Below are 24,414 nucleotides of genomic sequence, written 5' to 3'. Positions count from 1 at the left end.
ATCTCCGCTTGTATTTCCCTTAAATGCAAATTCGTATTTGTTCCCCGTATTATAAAAATATTGCAAAATATTAAAATGTTCCACGGAGAGTTACGTTAAACGGTATTTTCAAACTGCAGATCACACGTAATTTCTAGAGAAAAAAATACCGCGCGATATCAATAACGTGAACTACACTATGGTATACAATGATACAACGGTACACGATATGATACAACGCGTAAACAGCGATATCGAAATATTGACCGAACAAAGATATCCTGTATTTCGACGTTTTCGCTTTTAAACAACAGGATACGTTTCATTCGTAGTATAGTTCTGCCTATTTACTCTCTGTATTATTAGTTTTACAAGTAAAATTTCGTAAAAATAATTTACCAGAAATATCGACAGTGATATTTACAGTTCCATTCGTCACGACGCATTGATTTTCGCCTTCCTACTATTGACCGATTGTCGGTCCAAAAACGTCGCTTTCTACTTGCAATCACATTTCGTTTGAAGGCTCAACTTCGAGCATCCGGGTTACTCCTCCTATAAATCCTTCAACCCCCTCTAGTCTCGTCACGTTTCCCTCTAGGGGAATTTCTCGCAATGCTACGCAATACCCTGAAACCACGTTACCGATAAACCCGCTAGTAATGATGATAAAACGTGTACCGCGCGACTTTCATGCACGATTTTCAGTATGATATTTTAGTGCCATGTGAAACAAAGATTATGCTCCGTTCGCGTCACCGAATAATTTGTTGCGCAATCCTTAACTTACTATTCGGTACACAGTCGATACATTTCATAGAATCTTATGAAAAATGTAAAGATGAAATTTACAGAATGGTAAGAACGAATCAAGAGAACATCCTCGAAGTAGTTTCTCGCCGAATCTTTCCAAATATTACCGTGGAAATTAATCGTAAAAAATTCTTAATCCGCTCGGTCTAATCTGCCTGTCGATAATCCATAGCCATCATGAACGCAAACATTTCAAAATACAATGGTGTTTATCAATCAAATCAGCAAACACATACGTTTGAAGATAACCAGACGGCAGAACAACGCCGAAATCGACATGATCACGAGGACTCGCGATTCAAAACCCATGGCTGCTGTGTACACAGTGAGCCGTGGAAACGCGCGCGCGCGCGCGCGCGCGTGTGTGCCCTCGTAACAGCCTATGGCATGCTGATGGCGCGAGCGCCGTACGACCAGGGCTATCGACCCTTTCTACTTCCAACTAGAAGCCACGCGGTCTACTTCGCTCCGGTTTCCTTCACTACGACCAACGTTACTCACGAATACACACCAGATGATCCTGGACCACTCCACTACGTCACGAAGCTAACCTAACGACAAGTTTTATCTCCACGACTGCTCCGTTCCATGGAAAATTCGAATTCGCTCGACCGTTCGTTTCGTTGACATTTCGAGATAATGGTGAATCCTTGAATAGTATAGCCCATTCTTGCTAACTTTCCGCGAGAATTTGACCCAGAACTCGTCTCGACTCTCATCGAGACAAAACGAGTTTCAATCGCTTTAATCGTCGTTATAATTTTATAAGAAGAACGCGTTAAAATGCCACATTAAGACCAGAGACAAGGATGAACGATCAACCCCTTGATATTATGTCAAGTAATATATGGCATGAAGATATTAGTTTTACTTTAATACATTTGTAATATTATTACAATTACGACGGGGAACATCGTTCGATTAAATCAATCGTCGACAAATAGAGCATCGATATCAAAAGATTGCACGTCGATCGTTTTATTAAACAATTTCCATTAATCGTACGATTATTGAAAAATGTTTTTCCCTCTTCGCTTTGGTTGTAATTAGACCTGTACAATTGGTAGGTGATTTAAATGAATGCAACTAGTTGGCAGGAAATGTGGTGTTTTAAATTAGCAATACTCTCGAGGTAAAGTTTAACTTTCACCCGCAAGGGGTGATTCGCGTGGGGTTTATCCCCAAGCAGAATCGACCAGAACAACGTAGTCCTTTTTATCTTGGACCATTAGACGATTACTCTTTAAACACCAATTGTACATGTAACATACGTAAAATAAATTTGATTGCATTAAATAATCGCTATCTGCTCCGTTTCTCATCTAGAGCACTTATTGTTATAATCGACATAATAATATTTTTAATACCATCACGACGTTATATCTTTAAATACCGAAGAAGTATATTTTATACATTGTTGCAAGAGATTCAAAAGAAAATTGTAAAAACTCAAGAACCCGCTTAAGTATTCGTGATTTCTTTCGTTAATGAACCGCTATCCGAACCGTTCTGAGACTAACTCGAGCAAAAAGTGGCAGAAAAGTTCAACTCTTGTCGGCAAACTTTTAATCACTAATTATCTTTTAATGACTATCTGAACTAAGGATCGTCTCAAATTCCGACCTCAAGTAGCATGGACGTGTGTCATCCTTCGAGATCATATTAAAACGAAGCAGAAATTATTTCTACGGAAAACGTGGAATTATTTAATCTCTTTAAACATTGAACGAAATAAGATTTCACTTGAAAATAGCGTATTCCTCGATTCTGATTATATGCACCGACTTATCCGGGACAGAATTCCTGAGAAAAACGATATATCTGACTCTGATGTAACGTCGAGATTTGTGGACCATCTTTCTCGGCGTCGATGTGTTCTATCTTCAAATTGTTTAAAATGTCCAGGGGAGAAGCGTGTGTATTCTAGAGACAAACGTGTTATCGGAATAATGGAACTATCATGACACCAAATATTATCAGAAAATATTATCTTGTTAAACACCTGGTTTCAAAAGAAGCAAAGAAGCTTATGGAAAAGATTTTTCGTTCTTCTTGATTTTGCGAAATGCCACTTCCGTTATTGAATGTATCGTGGATTAAAAAATAATTTTCTATTCACTGTGTAATAATTATGTTTATTAAAAGATAGTGGATTCGTTGGTCGTTAAACCAGTATTATATCATAATCAACTTATTTCACTGATGCATTATTTAACAAGAAAATACGTTTACTTTAGTCCACTTAGATTTTTCTTAATATACGTAACGCTATTTGACGTAAGCTGCCGTAAAGCATTGCTTTTATACAACAAAGAAAGTAATTTCACTGTACAGGAAATGGTGGCCAACGCGAAATCCGTAAACTACGACGATGTCTAAACTAAAAGTTGTAGCAAATACGACAATGCATCGATAAAGTAGCGCTAAAGACCAGCATTGTTAACAAACGCATTTACAACCAAAAAGTAGAAGTAAATCGTATTGATGAAAAGCTTCGATTTTATTGAAATTTATTAAAATTTTAATTTTAATTTTATTGCTTTAATTTTTAGTGCTTATAATATCGCAGATATTAATTTAAAGTATTACACAGGACAATTCAATTTAAACGATTCGAAATTCAAATATTTTCGTACGATAGCAAAAAGTGGTACAGTTATCTTTAGAACGTAGCTTTTCATAAACCAGATGAAAGATACGCAAGAAATTAGATAAGACGAGAAACGAGTTGGTTTATGCTGAATTTTCTCCAACTTTTCCTCCCATCTTGACGTATTCTGAAATTAGTTGAAAGGCGAAATGACAAAGCGTCCCATTCACGAGAAGAATTTTTTTACCGTGACGGATTTATAAGAGGGATAAGGGGAAAATCCAGCTGAAAGCACCGCTAGTTTTAGAGCATTAGACATCAATAACTCGTAATAAAGACGAAAATGTGAATCGTGCTGTAGATTTTGGAATTTCAAAGTCACGTTATCGTGATAGCTAACATTCGTCTTGACATTATCATAAAAGCTGCATCTATTTCACATTTTGCAAGAAAATAATATATCTTCGTTAAGCTTAACCAGAACGCTATACCCGGTGTCCAAAACCTAAATCTATGTCTCTCGAGACATTTATCTTCGCCCGTATTTAATTATTTTTCCACATTTTTGAAACTTATAATACCAAAAATTCGAGCTTGTTAATACGTCGACGCATATACCTGTCCATTGCTTAGAAATTAACCCCTATTATGCTAATGAGTCAGCATGGACGACTAGGATTTATCAAACCGCAGCAACGAGACTGAATAGTTGCGGAAATATGTCAAAGCTTGACGGCTCACCTGTTCCTAATGTCGGAGAAAATCAGTCGCGAATGAAACGGACATGCAAATGATCCTGTACAAACGACGTCCCAAATGTCGGGTTAGCCCGTTGATTACAAATACGTTTCCTTGTCTGTTACGCATCAAAATAAATTATACGTTCGAACAAATACGAGTTTCTCGGTAAAGCAACGACAGCATACGTGCAAGACCAAAGAAAGCTGAAATGGACACAAGGAAAAAATCTTTAAAAAGATCCAATGGCACACGCGCATCCCAGGTCGTGACCCGGAACATGAAAGACAAGATTGCGCCATTCAATGTTTTTTCCGCTCGATCTGATCACGTATATTCCATACATACATGCACGATGAAAAATACCGTTCGCGATTAAAATCCTATCTCCGCCTCTCTTTTGCGAGCAAATATTTAAAAGTTAATTATACGACGCTAGACCCGATCCATCGTGAGAACTTCGTGATCGAAAGATCCTATGGAATCAGTCGGCAAAGTACGACGCGGATCGATTCTTAATAATGCATCGCAGATTAAACATTGTCTTCCCAAGTTTCTTCGGATTATGCAGGTTGTTGAAAAAGTTGTAGCCCGAGTTTATAGAAAGAATGTCAAATACACACACTCATACACATACGCGTATACACACGAGGACTTCGTCTCTCAGAAATCGATTAATAATCTTTCATTCGAATACTATGCTATACATACGATACACGTGTTGTTTATGAAAAATTCAATTGAAAAAATTCAATGAAGGAAAATTTTCACGATGGAAGATATCGATGAAGAAAGGGATAAAATATTTTCCGTTGTGTTTGTAGTTTGTCACGTTTTAGCTATCGGGAGAACCGTCGACGATAAAACGCGGAACATGCATAGTGGCGGGAAGTTCCTCTTTAAACCATAAAAATTCCAAGACCGTCCAACAATAAAACGAGGTAACGTCAAAAGGCAAACAGAGGTCCATGCCATGCATTGTGATAACGTCTCAGAAGACGAAGGAACGAGATCATGCAAAAGCATCCCCTTTAACACGAGAAACTTTACTCGCGATGAAAAAAGAGAATTCCGTTTGGCGATGAAACTTCAAAGACGTAGGGAATATCCGACTATACGAAAACGAGACTACAAGAAAATCAATGAACATCTTTATAAAATACAAAAAGAGGAGCATCGTAACCGTGGAGCTGAGAATGAATATGCAAATTAAGAATAAAAATATCATACGACGCTCAATGCAAATCGCTTAAAAACTATTTCCCTGGAACAAATAAAATTTACACATCCAACGATTACGATTCAAACCACGAACAGCAATAAAAAGCATTAAAAGACATCAAGAAGTTATATCATATATTCGTCAAACGTAAAACGTTCCCATAACAATATAAATCCAATCCACTTCGACGGTTCGCTTTATTCACAGTCAAACATACCGCGAACCTCCAATGCGAAACCATAAACCAATCGAGCAAAAAGTGTTAGGTTTCGGTTGAGAATCTCCTAATCCCCCGAAACCAAATAGGAAATAAAAATGGAGAAAAAAGGATGGCTCTCCGCAGTTGTGGTTCGTATGTTCATTGAAATACCCAATGAACGCTCGATTTTCTCATAACGTTTCGATGAAATGAACAAAAATGCCACAGCTCTGTTTGTCGTCCTGCTTTTCAAATATAAAAGAGAACACAGGCCCAAGCGTAAAGTGCGAGTATACTCGCGAAATACACGTCACCTCGTTCCATCCCAATTCGTTCCATTATATCTCCATTTCATTGACGAGGTTGAAGCTTTCACGTAGGTTGCGAGTATTTAAGCTTCACCGGAGAACGCGTATAGATACACGGTCGTTTCTAGAACGCTCGTGCCTCGAGTTTTCACGACAGTTGGCCGCATGAATTAGCCTCGTTTGTCCAGATTGCTCGTTAGTTCGTGATTCGGATTCGATCAAATTTCCATCGAAAACCAACGTCTCCTCGCACAAATGTTTCGATTAACCCGATATGCTGTGATTATATATGTAAACTGAAAGCGATATATAGCATTACCAAGTTGTACGATCCATATGCAGGAACAAGATGTTTCGTCGATGCAAAAAGAAAGGCAAATAGAATGCAAATGATGGAACGATGTAGGAACCAAAGGGGCAAAGAGTTTTTGATATTCTGCCAACTCTTTGAGGGACTAGGCGAAAAGTAAAAGTAATTAAACGAGACTAATGTTCTTCTACAAAACTACAATGTCCTTTGGCAAGCAAACTTTCAGGTCTTCCCTTTGTCGATCTTTGTAACCGATTGAAACCGAAAGCAGACCCGAATTAAACGAACGACTACTTACTTGAACTTATAAGTATTTAATACAAAACGCAAATAACAATTCGCAAAATAAAAATGATATTTTGTGAAATTAATGCTGGTTAAAATCTAACAAAACTGTGTTGAGAAAGAAATTTCGAATCTTTCAACTTGTTACGCCGCGCGACTCTCTGCCTGGCCCAGGTCACACACCGCGGGCCAGACGGACACCAGATGTCCGCTCTTCCGTACGGCGTACCCTCAATAGCCTAAGTACCCGTCATAAACCCGAGTAATTTGCTCGTTAAGGTCCTTCAGACCCAACAAATGTCCTTTTCTAAATCAGTTTCTAAAGACTATTGTTTACTACGGCTTGGCAAGGGAAAGTTGGGTTTTTCCACGTACGATGCTTCCTAATAACAACTTTCTATCAAGGGCAGCTAAGACCCTTCCTAATCCACCAACCTTCGTTTAACCAATTAACAACGAAGCCTATTTCCCTCACTCTCTTAGCCAAAATCGTCACCAACAAATCCGATGGTCCCGTGCGCTAGACACACTGATCCTTAGCCTTCCTCCGAGACAGCATCGTCTCCCAAGAAGTACTGATTTTACATCCTTCGAACGGTCAACATCCTTCGAGCGGGTATACACACCCGCAGATCAGTCACTCACTCATCTCGTACATACGCACCAGTGTAACTATCCTCGTTATAAGTTGTGGAATAAACGGTGAAATATAACTTACTACTGTGTCATATTCATTCAACCACCTCTGTTATCTTAATCGAAACAGGGGAACGACTACTTCGCGGCGTCGATTCACCGAATCGTAGCGAGAATTTACGCCTCTCGCTGACGCGTTTTCCTCGCGACCGCGTCTCTCCGCGAACGGTCGTAACACAACTTTTTACTTGATATAACAGTTATCGGCATATTTTTTTCCTCGTTAAACCTTAACGAAGATAAAAAAATGACGTTTACTCGAAAGAATTAATTAATACTCGATAACAATTAACGCACGATCTTTCTAGCTTGCTGACAAGCTCGTTATGCCGTCGATCGCATTAAACCACTTTTCCATACCGAATATTCGCTTTACAGAAACCATTACAGAGGTAGACTTTCGTTCACGAAGAAAAGGTTAACGAGAAACAAGTTGCAATTTGTGAAAATAATTATTGTCGCGTGAAACAAGGAGGAAAAACGTCTAATCGATTATCTAACGATTAATTATGTGTCTATGATAATTTGTGTCAACACAACGTATATATAAACCAAGTTCTAAAATATAATCCGTGATTAAAAGTTCTCGAGATGTTTATTTCTATTTCCACGGAAAAAGATACTATACGATCAAGGGGAAAAACGATTTTGTTCGTCACGATAGAGTAATTAACGGCATTAACAGAATAGACACAAACGGCGATTAAAACTCTCTATTAGGAAGCGCTAGCTGCTAATCACGTGTCGTCGAGCGCGATGTATGGCGGGTTGGAAACATGCAATTCTAGTGGAAACCGACTGTTTAGAAACATTACATTCTACGAACAATAACGAAAATAACTACGAACCGAGTGCCGTGTATATGCAAATGTCACGCGCAGTAATTATTCGGTGGTAATTCTGTTGCGCAATATGTTGCCTATGAGACACTGTTAATGACTTTAGATCGTTAACAACATTATATAGCTACAACTATTTTATGAAACATAATAAGCGAAGTAAAAAGAATGGCCACAAAAAGTATCGCCATTGTATTTATTGTAGCATTTAGTACACTAATTAATTAAGTCCAAACGTAATTTAACTTAAATATTAATTGGTAGTACCTCGATATGAATAGGAAAATTTGGCCCTTTGAATATGACACGTAGAAGTTCGTAAAAAGGCGATTGGCGATTGGGGGGAAAATGTCACGGCTTTTTAGTGTGTACACAAGAAAGGGTTAGAATAGCATCCGGAAAACGCTTATTAGCCAGATCACGATCTGCGGAGTGAATAGAGATAAAAATAAAAGCTCGCCTTTGCGGCCTATAATCTCGTTTAAAGCAAGGGTCGCTGACGAAAGCAAACATTACTTCCGCGCAAACGATGTTAACCAAGTAAACTGCGTTGTTTGTCCCGTAATGGCGTTGCAACGATTAACAAATATCGTTCGATTGGCCGACCTACGAGACTTCTTTTAGACACGTCTGCCTGTGAGCTTTGTTCTCTGTCCGATATAATACTAGTTCGTCTAATGCGAATCGCTACACGAAGAGAGGCAAGGAAAAGATGAGAAAACTTCTGTTGGACACGAGTAAAGACGAAACTATGATACAATTGATATTGTGGAAGCTTAACCGAAAACTGTTATAATTAACTGTCCACAATAGGATCAACCCGGATAACTTTCTCATAGAAAAACCAAGTATCGCAATCGATTCCATCGCAGGTTTGTTTCCACCCCCGTGTAATACCAGACAGTTCACGAGACTCGATCGTACCGCGTCTTTTTACACGTCGTCACGAACGCGCAACAGGTAAATGGTAATACGTTAAGATCGCATGCCGCAATTAATTTTTTAATGACTAACCCGTGGCCTCGAATTTTCTACCGCTTCCAGAGATACGATGTATCGTTTCGGAAGCGATGGAAGTTTCGAAAGCGATGCGAGTTACGACGCGATGCGTTTCTGGAACGCGTTAAACAGCCTCGAATAAATTTAAATACAAATCAAGCGACGCCAAGCTCAAATGAAAGAGAAGCTCATCCTTTCTGCACGCCGTGGCTGCATGTTTGTTTTCGAACACATCGCACGACGATACGTTGATCCAACGTGTATTATATGTATACTCGTGCGCGAAATTTCGTTGCAATCGATTCTGCACAGTGAATTTCATTAAACTTTGATAAATAATATAATGTACAGGTCTCTTGTATAGATCGGTCATTCATCGATCGTGTTTAAAGCTGATTTCGCACGTCACCAGAAACGAAGGAAATTTAATCCATAATTTTCGAATTCCGCGTACGACGATGAAGCATGATTAATTGAACATGGACAATAATCGAATTACTTCTATATTTCATGTGATTGAAGAAATTTCCTATTTTGATACGACAAATGCTAGATAAATTTTATAAGAAGGTAAATTATGATGTTGAAACTGTGATATAATAATTGAATTATAGTATTTTGTAGTTTATATAAAATCTTTAAATCCGTGCTTGTTTCCCTTCAATTAGAATTAGGAGATAATTTGTGTAAGAATTATTGCTTAAATGTACCAGAGTTTCGTCATGCAAAAGTTTCTACGACTTATACTTCTGAGCTTTTATAAAACGGTTTAAGAAATAATGCGGAGGAACACGTCATATAAACCACTTGACGAATAAATAAAATACGTTCGAGCCATATGTATGAGAAACTTTACAAAACAATATCTTCCCGTTCGAATTATGCAAATATATTTAAAAGTTCTATCATATATCCGATCAAGGTGAATAAAAAATTATTCATAAAGCTGAATACTCGAGTTCGACGTTAATATCATTCACATTCAAAAGCGTATGACGTTGATTACAAAAGCCCTTCTTTTTTACGAGATCGTATAATTTTCCAAGAGATAATCTATTTTCAGAACAGGTAATTTTTAACGGAAATTCGTCCGACGACGGATGAACATATCGATGGTACATAAACTTAGATCATTGATAGCGATATCCAGGTTTGATCGTACTGGAATTTTAGAAAGAGTAAAACGTTCCAACAAGAGCTAAAATAAAAGAACTAAAATCAATCAAACCTGTATATTTCAAAAGTAACTATCATAATAATTATACTTTTATTTTTCTATCGATTTCATATCTATGGTCTTCGTAGAAAAAACATTTCCTTACCTTATGGTGGATAAGCGATATGTTGTTTGGAGTGCGGAATGATACACCTCAGTCTTCTGTACGTATGCGTCAATAGTAAGGGGCAACACAGAGATGAGCTTCTTCCGAATTCGGCCACGCAGAAGGTCATCACTTCGTGCAACACCATTGCCATCGACTTGCCTCACCACCGAACGACCAGACAGAGTCACGATGTCCGATCGAGCCCTGTAATCGATCGTTCGCGTGCTAACACTCGCGCGAACCGCGTCCTTTCTCTCATCGGCGTACGAGTCACTGGATATCGCGGCTCGTTTCGCAACACGAACGGCCCGTGAATTCGTCTGAAACATCACACGACAATCAGTGGTTAATTACATATTATCCAGCGGTTCGCCAAAGAACAATTCAACTCGAAATTAACAGTAATTCTACGTGTTCTATAATTTCTTTTAGCGGTACGAACATCGATGCTTGAAATGACAATCATGCTTCCGATATTTGATTTTACCAGATTAACTTGGTAGTTTACAATTAGTCTTCAAAGTGGACCGTGATTACAAAATACATTTATTATATTTATCGTAGTGGAACATAGGGGTTGGAGTAAATATCAAATACCAATAGCGTGATACATCGGTTACTGGTAACTAGATATTTAGGTAGTTTCGTATCAAGGGCTGGTGGATGTACTAAAGTTTTCGATCGTTGGCGCTTATTTATACTTGAGGGTTTCTTTGAGATCGTAGATTCACGTAGATGATCCACTGATATTTGAAAAAGTTGTAGAGTCTAATTTAGATCTAGGTTAATCCAGAATTGAACTTTTCATTCATATCGGTGACGCGTTTAAAAAACATTCGTATTTAGATTTTAAATAAATGTTTCAATTTGAATTTTAATACTGCAGCTTTAAAGTATATTTAATATTGTATTTGTCTATTCATTCGTTGCTTATTGTTATCTTTTTCACAAAGCGTAGAACAAAGCTGAAGCTTTTAAAACCGCGCTGAACGAATTCCCACGTTCTAAAAACTCATGATAACAGATAGCAATATTTATTCAGTTATACAATTCATTTGGATCGTTAACTCCATTCTGGCAATGTTTCGAAAGAGATTGTCTATCAAATGTAACCTCAGTTATCGAAACGTTTTTGTGCAAACGCATTTTAATGTCTGTCTCATCTCGGGACAAAATATCGTTCAGCGAAGTTCCTATAATTCTCTACATGTTTCACGAAATGCCTCCAGCTTCCGGACAGTTGGAAAGATGCGTCGAGACTAGAGACGTATCGATTCTCCTTGCAACGAAAAACAACTCGACAGATAGAGTCGAAAGTAACTAGCGTCCAGAAAGTTTCTGAAGATCGACATGGAAGAAAAGGTTGAAAGCTAACAATTTCGGCTGAAACTCTCAACTTTGATCACGAATCTCAGCAAGTCTAGCGACCAGAACTTTTATCAAACGCGATCGACCAGCCAGCTTTCGAGATTTATGTTTTCCGATCGGAAACCAGGCCGCCTAATTCTTCGAAGATAAATCTTCGGCAATGCGCTGATATCGTGTGCATTCTCTTATCGCCGGTTTCAAGATCAAAATTTTAATATGCAAACTTTAAAAGAGAACACTCTATTTTACGCATTTTTATAAAAAAAAAATCTGTACAATTTTGTTAATCACAATTTTGCACGTATCTTTATGCACGTTTCAATGACATTCACAAATTTGTTTACAAAGTAATGATTTAAATAAATAAATTTTGGCGTATGAATACGTATTTCCAGCAAATGGATATTTACTCTTTCGTACTTTTAACGTTACGATAAATTAACTAAATCAAAAAATTACCGCTTGAATATCTCTTCGTTAAAATATATATCGAATTACGATTTTTACAAGTATTCGCCAAAACGATAACATCACGTTTCCGATAATCTACTCATAAACAACAGTCATTTAGCGAGAGTACTTCGTTTTTAATCGTCAATAATTACATTTGACTTTGTAAACAATGATTATTTGACAAAACTAAATGCTGCCCTCTGGCATCGATATCAGCGAATTAATCGCAATTCCTGAAAATTTATCATCGAACGTGTGGTAAGCAAAAGCTTATCGCAAAAGAAACAAGATCCATAGTATTTTAAACTGTAACATGACGATCTTTATTTCTTTTACGTCGCATAACTAATAATACGAATTTAGATTGAAGCTGACAGAAATGGCAAAATTAGTCGTTCGAAATTCTTACCGAGCGAAAGCAGAAGAAAAGACAATTGATGGAACGTCGAATAGAATAAAGAGATCGAAATCACACCGAGGAATCCGTGAAAGATTTGCACAGAGCCACCTGTCCATTCGATTCGACTATCGAACTTCCGAACAACGCGTATAGAGCTTCACGATACATAGAAACTCGTGTAAAAAAGGCCCAGCGCCGCCAACGATGTAACAAATTTCCGAAATTAGCTCAACGCTTATAGTATACGAAAAAGAAGTCGAATAAATGAAATTCGTATTAATGAAACTTCTCAGGAATAAGAAACGTGGGAAAAAGAAAAGAAACGAGACAGATTTGCGATACACGTTGCAGCTTCCCTCTCCGCGTTAACTTTACCGGGTGGTTCTTAATCAAAAGCAAGAAGGAGATAACGTACGATAGAAAAACGTTACATAGATTAGATTTCTAGAATTAAACCGAAATTTTAAAAAAGTCGTCGATAGATTTTGCAAGATACACGTTAACGAATAAATTGATCGTTTTTGAGAAAATAACCTCAATTCTAACAAAGTCACGATCGCGTAAAGTCGTAATACTATAACGCTTCAGAATTAATAACAATGCTCCATTTTATCTGTCACAACACAGAGACGTTGTACTCGAATAAGTTTAAGACCGTTTACAAAAACGCTTCTCTCGAAAATCGATGCGGTACACAGTTATTAGCTGCAAATAACCTTAACACGAGTTTTCAGGAAGGTATACGTTGACGGGTACAAGTATCACTTACTACTGATGCAACAGACTATCTTTGCACTGACGCGTGTCAAATCAATTTCAATTTCCATGATAAAAGATCACGATACAATTTTTTTGCACGAAAAACGCTTCGGAGAGTACGGAAGTTAAGATGAATTTTAAACGCGTGCGGAACACATCTCTGACATCTCAGGCATAATTCTACATACTACGACGAAAATCATCAAGATTCGTTACAACGCCGCATTCACGCTGCTCTCGCGGTGCACGTTCGCTCAGGTTACATGTGCTCTCTCTTTATACTCTGACCACCGTTCGATTATCTGTCGATGATACAAAAGGAACAACTAAAACCTGATCGAGTTCGCGTAAAAGATATAGACGAGGTAAGAGAAGGACGTAACAACGAGGGAAAAAAAGTAAAAAATTTATAAGATTCACAAGGATAAACACTAACGTACTCGCTTCTCGGGCTCGTTACCACTTGTTAGGTAGCAGTTGAATGCGTGACGCATCAATCACGTTTGACCGTCGCTCGAAGGTTTGGCTCAGCGTCTTGCACGCGCACACACGTTCGACGCATCGACGACGAATCAACAAACACAAACGGCCGGAACACGGTTTCGCGCGGCGGCGGCGACGGCGACCACCACGGCGACGGCGAGGACGAGGACGAGGACAACGGCGACGTGGCAGGACGAGGATCATGACTCGTCTCTACCATCCATACCGTCTTGCCTCGGGGACGTCCGCGATATTCTCGACGACGACGACGTTGCAACTTCGATGATGGCTGTTCATCGGACTCGGGGGAACCGACGAGAACTTGGGGAACAACGATGACGACGACGACGATGACGACGACTGTAGCTACGTTTACTCTCGATGAGAAAAATGCTGCTGACACCAGTAACGTTACTCTCGAAGCGTGCGTCGAGCATGAAGCACTGTTTACATGCGAGCAGGGGCGCCATGGTCACTGCCGCCGCTATGCTCCTCGTCTGCACGATCAGCACCGCGATTTTAGATCTGCTGTCCTTCGTTCTGGCGGCGCCGATACATACCGCGTTCTCCACTTGGGAACCTTCCCCATCGTCGTAACATCAACTGCGTCCGAATGCTCGTTCATTCATCTTCACGACATCGTTTCTCTCTCTTCGTCGTCGTCGCCGTCGATCTGCTCTTCTCCGCTACACGCATACACCCATCTCACTACTTGCTACCGTACCTAGCCCACTCTCTCCCGATCTATCTTTTTCTCGCTTGTATTCCACTCGGTCCTCTCGACGTTCTACCGTTATCCTTTCTCTGTCTCGCTCACGCTCACCGTTAACGTGCCTCTCGCTCTTCCCTCTCCGTCGTTCGCCTCTCGCGCTCTCACGCCCTCTCTGTCACTCTCTCGCTCTCACGCGGCTGACTAAAGCGACACGAGTGCTGCTTCCGACTTGTGCGACGCGTGCCAAAGCTCTCGTTAGACTAAACTCCGATAAAACTAGCGCCACGCCCTCCACGCAGGTGGCAGCACCCGCCACTATCATCTCGCCAACTTCTCACGAACTTCGGTTCGCACCCCCGCCACGACTGCGACCGAACATTTCTCTTTCACCACAATACTTCCCTCCTGTATTCCCCTTTAGCTTTAGTCGCTTCCAACTGATAGCTCGTTCCCTTAGTAGTTCACCCTTGCCCTCTTCCGCGCTACGCTCTCTTTGTCTCCGTTCTTCTTGTTTTTTTTACTTCCTATTTACTTAGGTGTCTTGTACCCCGTTCTCGCTGGACCTTACCCTCCTTCCGTTTTTACCACTTACTTTGGCCAGACGTATTTTTCAATACCGCCTTTCTTCCTAACTTTCTGTACTCTTATCCATCTTCTAGATTCCTCCATCGTACATTGTAACGCGTTATTTCCAGGTATTACTTTACAGGGTCGCTGCCCTTCTTACAGTTTATTACCTCGGCCGGGTCGAGTGTAAAATAAATTTAATTCGATGTTATCAGAAATATCGATGTTATCAAATCAGTAATTTGTTCGCTTAATTTCATTACATTTTTTATTTTATATTTATTCCATATTTATACAGTATCTTTTGGACAATTTGTACTCGATCGAAGATTTACGTATTATGTATAAGAAGATATCTTCTTCGGAAGAATTTTATTCTTTTATTCTTACTAGCTGTTATTCGATTATTTTTAATAATTTCTCTTTTACTTTTAATGTGTTATTGCACACAGTACGTATCACTTTCGAATTTTAATTCTCCCATCTTTATGTAACTTTCTGATTCAACGTTACCTTTTCTCACATGTACCCCATTAACTTTTCTCCCGCTGAGCACCCTCCTTGCTCATTTCAAGGAACATAACCTTTAACGTTGCGAGAAGGACGCGTGAAGGATGCGTTTATATGCGCGCATCTTGCACACTTCCTTCAGCTCCTCGATGCTTACATACCACTTCGTTACTGTTTACTTGTATACCTTCATCCTACTTTCCCTCGCGCTAACCCCTTTTCGATCCACCTTCCCGTCTATATCCTTTCACGACCATTTTCCCTTGTGTTCCATTTTCTTCCAACACACTCTTATTATTCCTGCTGAAAATTTCAATATGCTGCGGCAATTTAAAATATTTTCTACGAATGATTTTTAGTCAAATTTAGGCTCGCAATTTTGCTAGAAATTTTCAGATTTAGAGCTAGATTTAGACCTAAAATAAGAATGAAAATAAGAATCAGATTATTAAACCAATTTGTAGAATAGGAAATATCCACGAAGCTGAATATCTTTTAATAAAGGAAGGTAGGTAGAAACGGATTATACATATATCGACATCGTCATGAGGCAGGAATGTTACACTTTCCTCGTCCTTTGTAACCCAATTGCATAAGCAAAGGCGCGAATCGGCGTTTTCGTACCACAAACGATCAAGCTCCGATTGCTCGATATTAGAGTCGAGAACACGTTTGTAGAAGCGTTTCCGTGGTCGTTACACTTTGCAGCGAATCGGAAATGAGGAGAATAGAGGAACAGTGGCTGGCATATGAATCTTGAAACGTTCGTAATTTCATGAAAAATACGTAACACGTATGACTTAATTTCTTGTTCTTAATCATTTTTAAATTCGTAATTTCAAAAATATGTGTCTCCAAGTTTTAGTATCAAACACACATAATTTCCGTCTTTTACTTTTTAAAACAGTCAGGATAATACGTATCATGTTTTGTATTTTAAGGATTGAATATATTGCTTCTGACGTAATACTGTCGTTAGATATTATCCGATGCATAATGAGCTTTTTCACGTTTTAATACTACGAAAGATTTGATAGTTTGAAGTTCACTGAACATTGTCAAGCAAGGTTTTGACTACAAGACAGATCTGAGAGAAATAGACTACATTCTTCGTCGTTCTTATCGCTTCATTCCGTGAAATCATCTATCTCTTGAAAAGTCGCGATAATTTTCAACGCTCATCGTCTTTGTTAATTCAGGTGCCCTTAATCAAGATAACCATTTTATACCGATTTATCACGCAGAACGTGTTTACGTAATACCAAAATTACACACAAGCACATCGATGTTAATTCCACGTAATTGAAATGTACGATTAATTTTATTTTGAATGGGTGATCGTAACTAGTATTGCGCTTAATTTGATCGTGTTTTATCATACAGAAAGCAATAAAATTATCCTGGAAAATGAAATGTCGATTTGCATGTCAGACCAATTGCATTTTATAAGCAGAAGAATGGTAGTTTTCCGCTGACGTTCATGAAATCGTAGATACTGTAATTGGGTTATTTCAGTGAACTCCACTGGTAATTACACTTACGAATGACTTGACCGTCGTATTTCGCCATCAGATCAATCTTCTTCCGCTGAAGGTCCGTTTCGACTATCCGTGCTATATTTTGAGCCACTTTGAATTAAAGTAGATAATGGCCCTTCGGACAAGATAGAGGGAAAAGATAATAAAGCAAATGTTAATTGCTAGCCTATATTCGTTTTTGTCAATCTATCTGATCGTCTCAGACTATACGCGAATAACTTCTTGCAGACACGTGAATAACGCTTTGAACACGTAACTTCCTTAACATCGATTCATCATCGTCATTTAAAAAATTCATTTTTTGATAACATTGTATCTTTATTTAATGTATTCGTCTGTTCCGATATAATTGAAACGAATGTTTATTTTTTAAATATGCAATGAATATTTTTACAAAAATTCTATGTGAATTAAGTTCTTAAGTGACTCCGAATTTTTAGAAATTGTATATATTGTATATTGTGAAATATACAATATTTTTGGATAAATGAAATTTTTATCAAAACTGAAAGAGCTAATAATTTATAATGTTCGTTACATCAAGGATGGGAGATTATGGAACGATTACTTCATATTGTGAGAATCGAATAAATCACAAGTAAAATTTTATGTTCCTAAAGCAAGTTACAATCAGGTAACAAGACTAGTTTATTGGGTAACAAACGTGGAAATGAAACGAAAATCGTACAAAAGTAAAATTACGAGTTATGTGCGCCAGTGTATATCGCAATGTTGGATTGACCATTAATGAAATGAGTTGAATATGTATAATCCATAAGAAACATCGTGAAATGAATACGCCGAACATTTCAATATGCGTTAATTGTAATTATCTTCCATATAAAGTAATGATACAAATATTCAGTTCTATTCTCAAAATTTTATTTAAAAAAAAAATCATAAAATTCTAACAGTTTATAAATGTAGTATCGTGGACGAAAGGCCTGGAAAATATCGGGCGAACTATGAACAATGTCGCGAGAGCCGAGGCGCCGTCGGGCCCATCAATGTGTCATCGGTCTTTTCAAGTGCATAGTTTCGTGGAAAAGACCTACGTGACCCTGGCTACGAGCGTCTGCAGAACACGTGTGCGGTGGGCCTAGGAAAAGGACAACAGAATGCGACAACGGCCAGAGAGTCAGTCGAGGAGCAGAGTGCGAGTCGAGGAGCCGAGTGCGAGTTGAGCGGAGACGGAGTTTGCGAGTGGCGTTGCCGAGAGAGGGTGTGGATTGCGCTGTTTTCTGTACGTTTGGTATGAATAGTTCAAGTTAAGCCACAATCGTCTTTTCTGTCTGATTAACATCTCTATTGTCCACTTTTTGTAAACATATTACATCACGATATTACATAAATATCCTAAAAATGTCGTGATAATGTAATAGATTCTTCGATCTATCTCGTTAATTAAAAATTAATTTCAACACGAATATTCCTGTTTCAGCATGATTATCCATCGAAGAGTTTACAATGTTTTAATTAAAGGCAAAAATCAACAGCAGATGGAAGAGTGTACAAGTACCGTACAAGTTTTTGTTTTTATTTATTGTATTTATTGACAGGAAAATAGTAATTAAAACATATATAAAATGCGTATTTAAACATTACAATGCATATTGATAGAACGATGATAGTTATATTAATTAGAATTTCCGGATACCTCGTTGCACAAGAACTTTCGCGCAATTATCGCTCGAAACTTTAGTTGCATTTAGACAGCATTTTTCTGCTATTTACGTTAACGACATCTGAATTATAGATCTAGCGAGGCTGCGAATTAGTAATATCGATTAGTAATATTTATTTTTGTAGTAGCTTAATAAATTGATTCTCAAAATTACAACATCCACGCGATTTGAAATATACAACTCCACGCGGAAAAGCTTGTTGAAAATTTACTTTTAAAAATGAATAAAATTGCTTCTTGTGCGTGTTAAACTCCTTCTAAATTGTGTAAAAATGTGCTTCAGGTAGATTTTTTAACACTACACCTGAGCTTTCCACGCTCATTTTATTCTTTGATTAAACACTATTTCCGTTCCTTAGAGTGTGTCTTGCGCTACGACTGTCTCATTTGGTGTTCATTTTGCTTAGACTTAGGCTACCGGAATATCGATTCATCGTTTACTTATGTTTTCTTTACGTTTAAAATAAAATAATTCTACTTCACACGCTAATACACACTTTTTTCATTAAGTAGTTTTTAAATATTTAATTAGTATATCAATATCTATGTTTCAATAAAGTAGATATTAAAAGTTGTCCATTTGATTAAGTCTTCGTAGATCGTATTTATAGTTTACATTTTTACTCTATCATAATGTTTTTTAATTGACACATTAATCGAACATTTTAACAAAAAATTATTTTACGATATTTATCATATTCTTAATCGAGAGAGAAAAGAAAAGAATTAAAATGTTATAAGTGATATATAAATGAAAAGAAAAATCAACGGAGAATTAAACGCGTTGCACACTTGTATACTTACGTTCTGTTCTTACAATTATAACAACTTATACTAAAATCGACATTTCTTCTAAACTGTGCGAGTAGATTCCCGTTTATGAAGTTTCTCGTTCGTCAAAGGAAACCACCAACTGGAAATGATCTGGCTTATTTTATCATTATCACTTAGTTCGTTGGAATAAAGTTCGGTTAAAACACTGCAGTCTTCGTTTGATTTATTATGCAATTCCCTAACGCAGCACTATTCACTATCTCCCTCGTAAAATGTGTCCGGCGTTAAGGAGGCCTCCTGCTATTCTTCGTCCACGATCTCGCAACTGTGATACTTGCTCGACGAATCTAACCAACTCTCCACACCACTGGACGCCAAGTCGTCGTACGAAGGCATTTCTGGAAGAGGTTCCATGTTCGGCGCTCCTTTCTTCGAGAGATTGTTCACCTGACGATCTTTTAGATTAGAAACACCTAAGAAAGAATTATAGGAATATCGATAAAATAAAAATATGAACTCAATTTTGATCAATACTTGACTGAATAAACGAATAAAATATTAAAATCGAATAGGAATTGGAGTAGAAAAGATTACCATTATCGGAAGACATCGACGATTCCTTCCTACGAATCAATGCTTGTCTGGATGCTCTCGGGCTCCTGTATTCGCTATTTATCGTTAACCCTGCGCTGATAGTTGGCAGTCTTATATCCAAATGCGATCCTTTATCTGTAACAATCTAAGCAGATGTTATCCTAAGAAAAAGATGTTCATTTGTTTTTAATCGAGCAGAATAATCTTAAAAACGTCTTAATATCGTCGTATTAAAATGTTATCTTCGATTCGCAGGCTACGTTTTCTACGCCGTTTTATATTCTTATGGCGATACGTTAATTCGAGAATTATTTAAGTTTAATAAAAATTCCATAAAAATTCGCAAATGAGCAATTTTAATCATCCTTTGGATTCGATAAACGTTGTACTACCAATGACTGTAGTCATTCTCCGTATCAAAAGAACGGAACTAATGACAACCAGAGATTGTTATTACCTTGTTGTTCATAGCGTACAATTTGGTGGCAATGTCTCTGGCAACTAACGTTGTTAAAACTGTGGCTAAATATGCTTCCTTCACGAGGAGATACTCCAGCGCGGATCTTTGCCAATATAAGTACCTGCAGGAGCTTGCAGCGACAATTGACACCTGAACGCAAAAGTAAATTATTGTAACTTCACGTAATAAATTCATCTTTTCGAACTTTATAATTATTGTCTTTGTTTCGTTTTATCCAATTCCGATTTATTACGACATTGCGATAGATTACTACTATAAACAGATAAATAGTAAATTTTTCAAATGATAATATTAATCTGATATCAAACTTTTACCTTAAATTTGTCGTCCACGGATGCCCGAGAGCTCTCGAATTCCGGCGAATCTAGGAACTCGCAAGGCAGAATAGGATGCAGGAAATTCGAATCGCTGAGAACGTTTACCTTGCCGCTAAGCAGTAGTCCTAATCTGTCTGTGCGAGTTAGATTTTGCATTGCGTATGCCTCACCTGCATGCAACGACATTATCGATGCGAATTCTGGGGACACTAGCCTCTTAAACTGCAGTCGAGACACCTGTTTTCAACGATAAAATCTTCCTTATAAAAGTCGATTCTACACGTAACAATTCTGACAATCTATATCGCTGTTTTGTTGCAAAAATCCCTTTGGAGACTTTTCTGACGTTTTAATTAACCACTGAATGTTAAAATCGTCTTATATCTACAGATGCGCGAATCATTAAGCATTGAAATCGCGCGACTAACTATCATTCTCTATACGACGGTAACAGTAACCGCATACAAAATTTTTGAGGACTGTTCACGAACGTTTTAAAGTACTCACTTTGAATGGATAGAAAAGAGTGTGGTACGCTTCCTCTAATTCAGGGTCGAATCGCACCGGTCTCATTTGATAAACGATATAAACCAGTTGACCGATGTTCAATACCAGGAAACTGAAGTTCCAAGAGAATATGTCCGGTGCGCAGATCACGTGCCATGCCCAGCCTGACAACAGCATGAATCCTGAAATGACAAAATTTACGAAGTTTAATAAACGAGTTGTTCGATTTGAGAAATTCCGTTGATTTCTTCCCGGAAAATGCATAAATCTATTAACCTATTATTAGGACAGAATGCATGAACAATATCCCTTTCTTCGAAGAAGGTGCTGAATACGACAACGCGAAGCAGAAATTCGCCAATTGAAACAATATATGCTGCGGTTGCTGCCACAAACACAATGCCGTATTACCTGAACATGATAGGAGAATAATTGCATTTCATAAGACTTGTACAACTTACTGGTTACATATTATAAGAAAACGCGACATGCAAGAAAAAACGAATAGACGTATTTGACTTTACCTAATGCGGTGATGTTGTACGAAGGAAGAGGGTCGTGTCCAAGTCCAGGACTCATGTCGATTAAATCGCTACCGATGAATGGTGTCGAAGAACAATGGATCTTTATCGGCTACTTATTCTTATTGTCCATGCTCTCTGGTTTGTTTTGGTGAAATTTATCAATCTCTTTGCCTAAAAGCAGGGGCGCAACGTACGCCATCCTTTCTAGCGCTTGCGCTAAAGCTTTAAATCGATTGGTTTCCATGTTGGTGGTGCAGACACATTTTGAACGAGATTATATCCATTGCGGGCAAGATAGGAATGCGTTGATAAAGTTGATCATACCGCTCATTTTTGATCGTGTTGAGTTTTTCATTGTGCCAGAGTTTCTGGCGTTCGCAGGCATTATTACGTAAATAATACACACTATATACATCTTGTACATTTTTGGAAATTGAAATTTTTCATAAAAAACTACTTTCTAAACCAATGCATCTAAATCTAATCCTATCAACTAACTTTTTTAATCAAATCTACTGAATTTACTAGATTCCTTACAATTTTACAAAGAATTACAAATTATAGAAAACTAAGACAGGTGCGTGCCCATTCTCCATCATACATATAGGACAATTACGATTTCCCCTTGGTCCATTATTCTCTCCGTTCCCATTTCTGTCATTATCGTCGTCGAAATAGTTTCCGTTGTTGAAAAGAAAATCGTCGTCGTTGGCGTCGTCATCATCTTCGTCGTCGACGTCGTCGTCGAGGCTGAAGTCGTCGTCGAGGTTGAAGTCGTCGTCGAGGTTGTAGTCCTCGTCGTCGTCGCTGAAATCGTCGTCGCCGCTGAAATCCTCGTCGTCGTAGTCTTCGTCGTCATCCTCCTTTTCTTTCTGTTCCTCTTCCTCTTTTTTCTGTTTTAAATAGTCCCTTGCTGTTTTTCTCAAATACCAATCAGAAGTACATACTTCGTGCCACTCATGCGAAACTTGCGAAACTATTAAAAGAGTTTCGGGATCCAGCTTCCGGAGTATTAACTGAGATATCTCTAGAGGTAATTTTGACACAAAGTCCACCTCCTTCTTCGTGTTAAAGTCAAAGAGCGGTACCTCCTTCTTCGTGTTAAAGCCAAAGAGCGATTTTAAGTACTCCATGTTTCCCGCACCAGAATAACACTAGAACTAGTGGCCACGAGAAAAATTTGGGCCTTATATATCCTTCGCACCCGAGCAGGTATGCAAGCAGGGAATAAAGCAAACAAATACTGTAAAGTAATTACGAACTACCTGTATAGCATAGTATGATTGTATAGAGTGTACGGTATACTTTTCATATATTTCAAGTGTATATTATTTAAATCTATATCCGTACAAGGTATACAATTTCTGAACATTTTATTTTTATCATATTTATTGGTTATTAGATCTTGTATGTATCAATAATAGAGGATGCTTATAATAGTGATTAACATGCGTCATATACTAATTTTTTATCAGATTTTCCAATAAATACCTTGCAATCTTTTATATACATTTTCGAATTGGTTTCAAATTTCACTAATACAATCACGATGATCGTGTCTCATTGCAATGTTAATAAAGTTTCAGAATAATATATATATATGTCGGAGATGAAAGGAAAACCGGAGCCTTCCCTTTGCAATTTTGAGGAAGCCTTCTAATGCTTTAGCCTAGATTTTATCATAACTGTAATTAAGCAATTGTCATTTGTAATTGTTTGATATTTGTGAAAGCGAAAGTGGGTTCGAGGTGACAACTGGTCGCCGAACGGGATAAACGTTTTGCCTGACGAAGGTGTGGATCGGTTGTATCGTTCTCCCTAGAAGTCACATAGAATTGTACTTTGGAGATGTCGATATAATGGGACACACGTTGTAATAGGAATCAAACTCCAGACAGAAACTGCCTAGCAACGGCGTTTGGATCTTTCTCGATGCTTCCAAAGAATATACAACAAACTTTTGACAGAAACTGCCTAGCAACGACGATTGGAACCTTCTCGATGTCTCCAGCGAGCATATAACAAACAAATGCAGCCGTATAGCGAAAAAGATTTTTATCAGATATTCATTCGTGTGATCGCCTTGGAAAGTGATACATCGAGCAATTTACCGAGTGTCTCGGCAATCGTATTTTTGTGTTTAAAATTATTCTACGCATAGTAAAGAGTTATCCCGTTGACCGTGGATTCGTTTGAACCCCGGAACATTGTTAATAGCGTAAATTAAATTCATTATTCGTAAAACCTATCAATCGTTAATCTCATTATTCGTTAAATGCATTATTCGTAAGACATATTATTCGTTCCTCTTATTGTTCGTTAAACTTATTATTCTTTAATCTAATTATTAATTAAACTTATCGTTTGTTAATCTTATCATTTATTAAACTCATTATTCATAATATTTTGTAAAATCTTGTTTATTCGCGTAAATATATTC

At 37.9% G+C, this 24,414-nt stretch overlaps 2 protein-coding genes across 4 annotated transcripts in view; both read right to left on the bottom strand.

Annotated features, from left to right (window-relative positions):
- LOC117163525 (popeye domain-containing protein 1-like) overlaps positions 1-14,722 on the bottom strand; it is a 64,068-nt gene extending 49,346 nt beyond the window's left edge. Inside the window, exons 1-2 of one of the 2 annotated variants that reach the window (XM_033345867.2) lie at positions 13,724-14,722; positions 10,301-10,623 (exon numbers count right to left, since the gene is read on the bottom strand). The gene's annotated coding sequence lies outside the window, so the exon portion shown is untranslated. The remainder of the gene's footprint in view (positions 1-10,300; positions 10,624-13,723) is intronic. The other variant, XM_076622183.1, reaches the window with a different exon arrangement.
- A 3,876-nt stretch (positions 14,723-18,598) lies between these two features.
- On the bottom strand, positions 18,599-22,197 carry LOC117163635 (popeye domain-containing protein 3). 2 transcript variants are annotated; one of them, XM_033346119.2, is made up of 7 exons: positions 21,975-22,197; positions 21,727-21,861; positions 21,451-21,632; positions 20,941-21,180; positions 20,603-20,755; positions 20,146-20,290; positions 18,599-20,024 (listed from the first exon to the last, which is right to left on the bottom strand). In XM_033346119.2, the coding sequence occupies exons 1-7, from the start codon at positions 22,027-22,029 to the stop codon at positions 19,852-19,854; spliced, it is 1,083 nt and encodes a 360-aa protein (XP_033202010.1). In that variant the 5' UTR covers positions 22,030-22,197; the 3' UTR covers positions 18,599-19,851. The 2 variants fall into 2 exon arrangements, with proteins under 2 accessions (XP_033202010.1, XP_033202011.1); XM_033346120.2 differs by lacking the exon at positions 21,727-21,861 and having other exon boundaries at positions 21,975-22,195.
- Between the last annotated feature and the right edge of the window lie 2,217 nt (positions 22,198-24,414).

This window comes from Bombus vancouverensis, chromosome 10 (assembly GCF_051014615.1).
Source record: "Bombus vancouverensis nearcticus chromosome 10, iyBomVanc1_principal, whole genome shotgun sequence".
In the NCBI taxonomy this organism is placed as follows: Eukaryota; Metazoa; Arthropoda; class Insecta; order Hymenoptera; family Apidae; genus Bombus; species Bombus vancouverensis.
The sequence above is the reverse complement of the archived record's forward strand: the minus strand, read 5'-3'. Positions and strand labels throughout refer to the sequence as shown.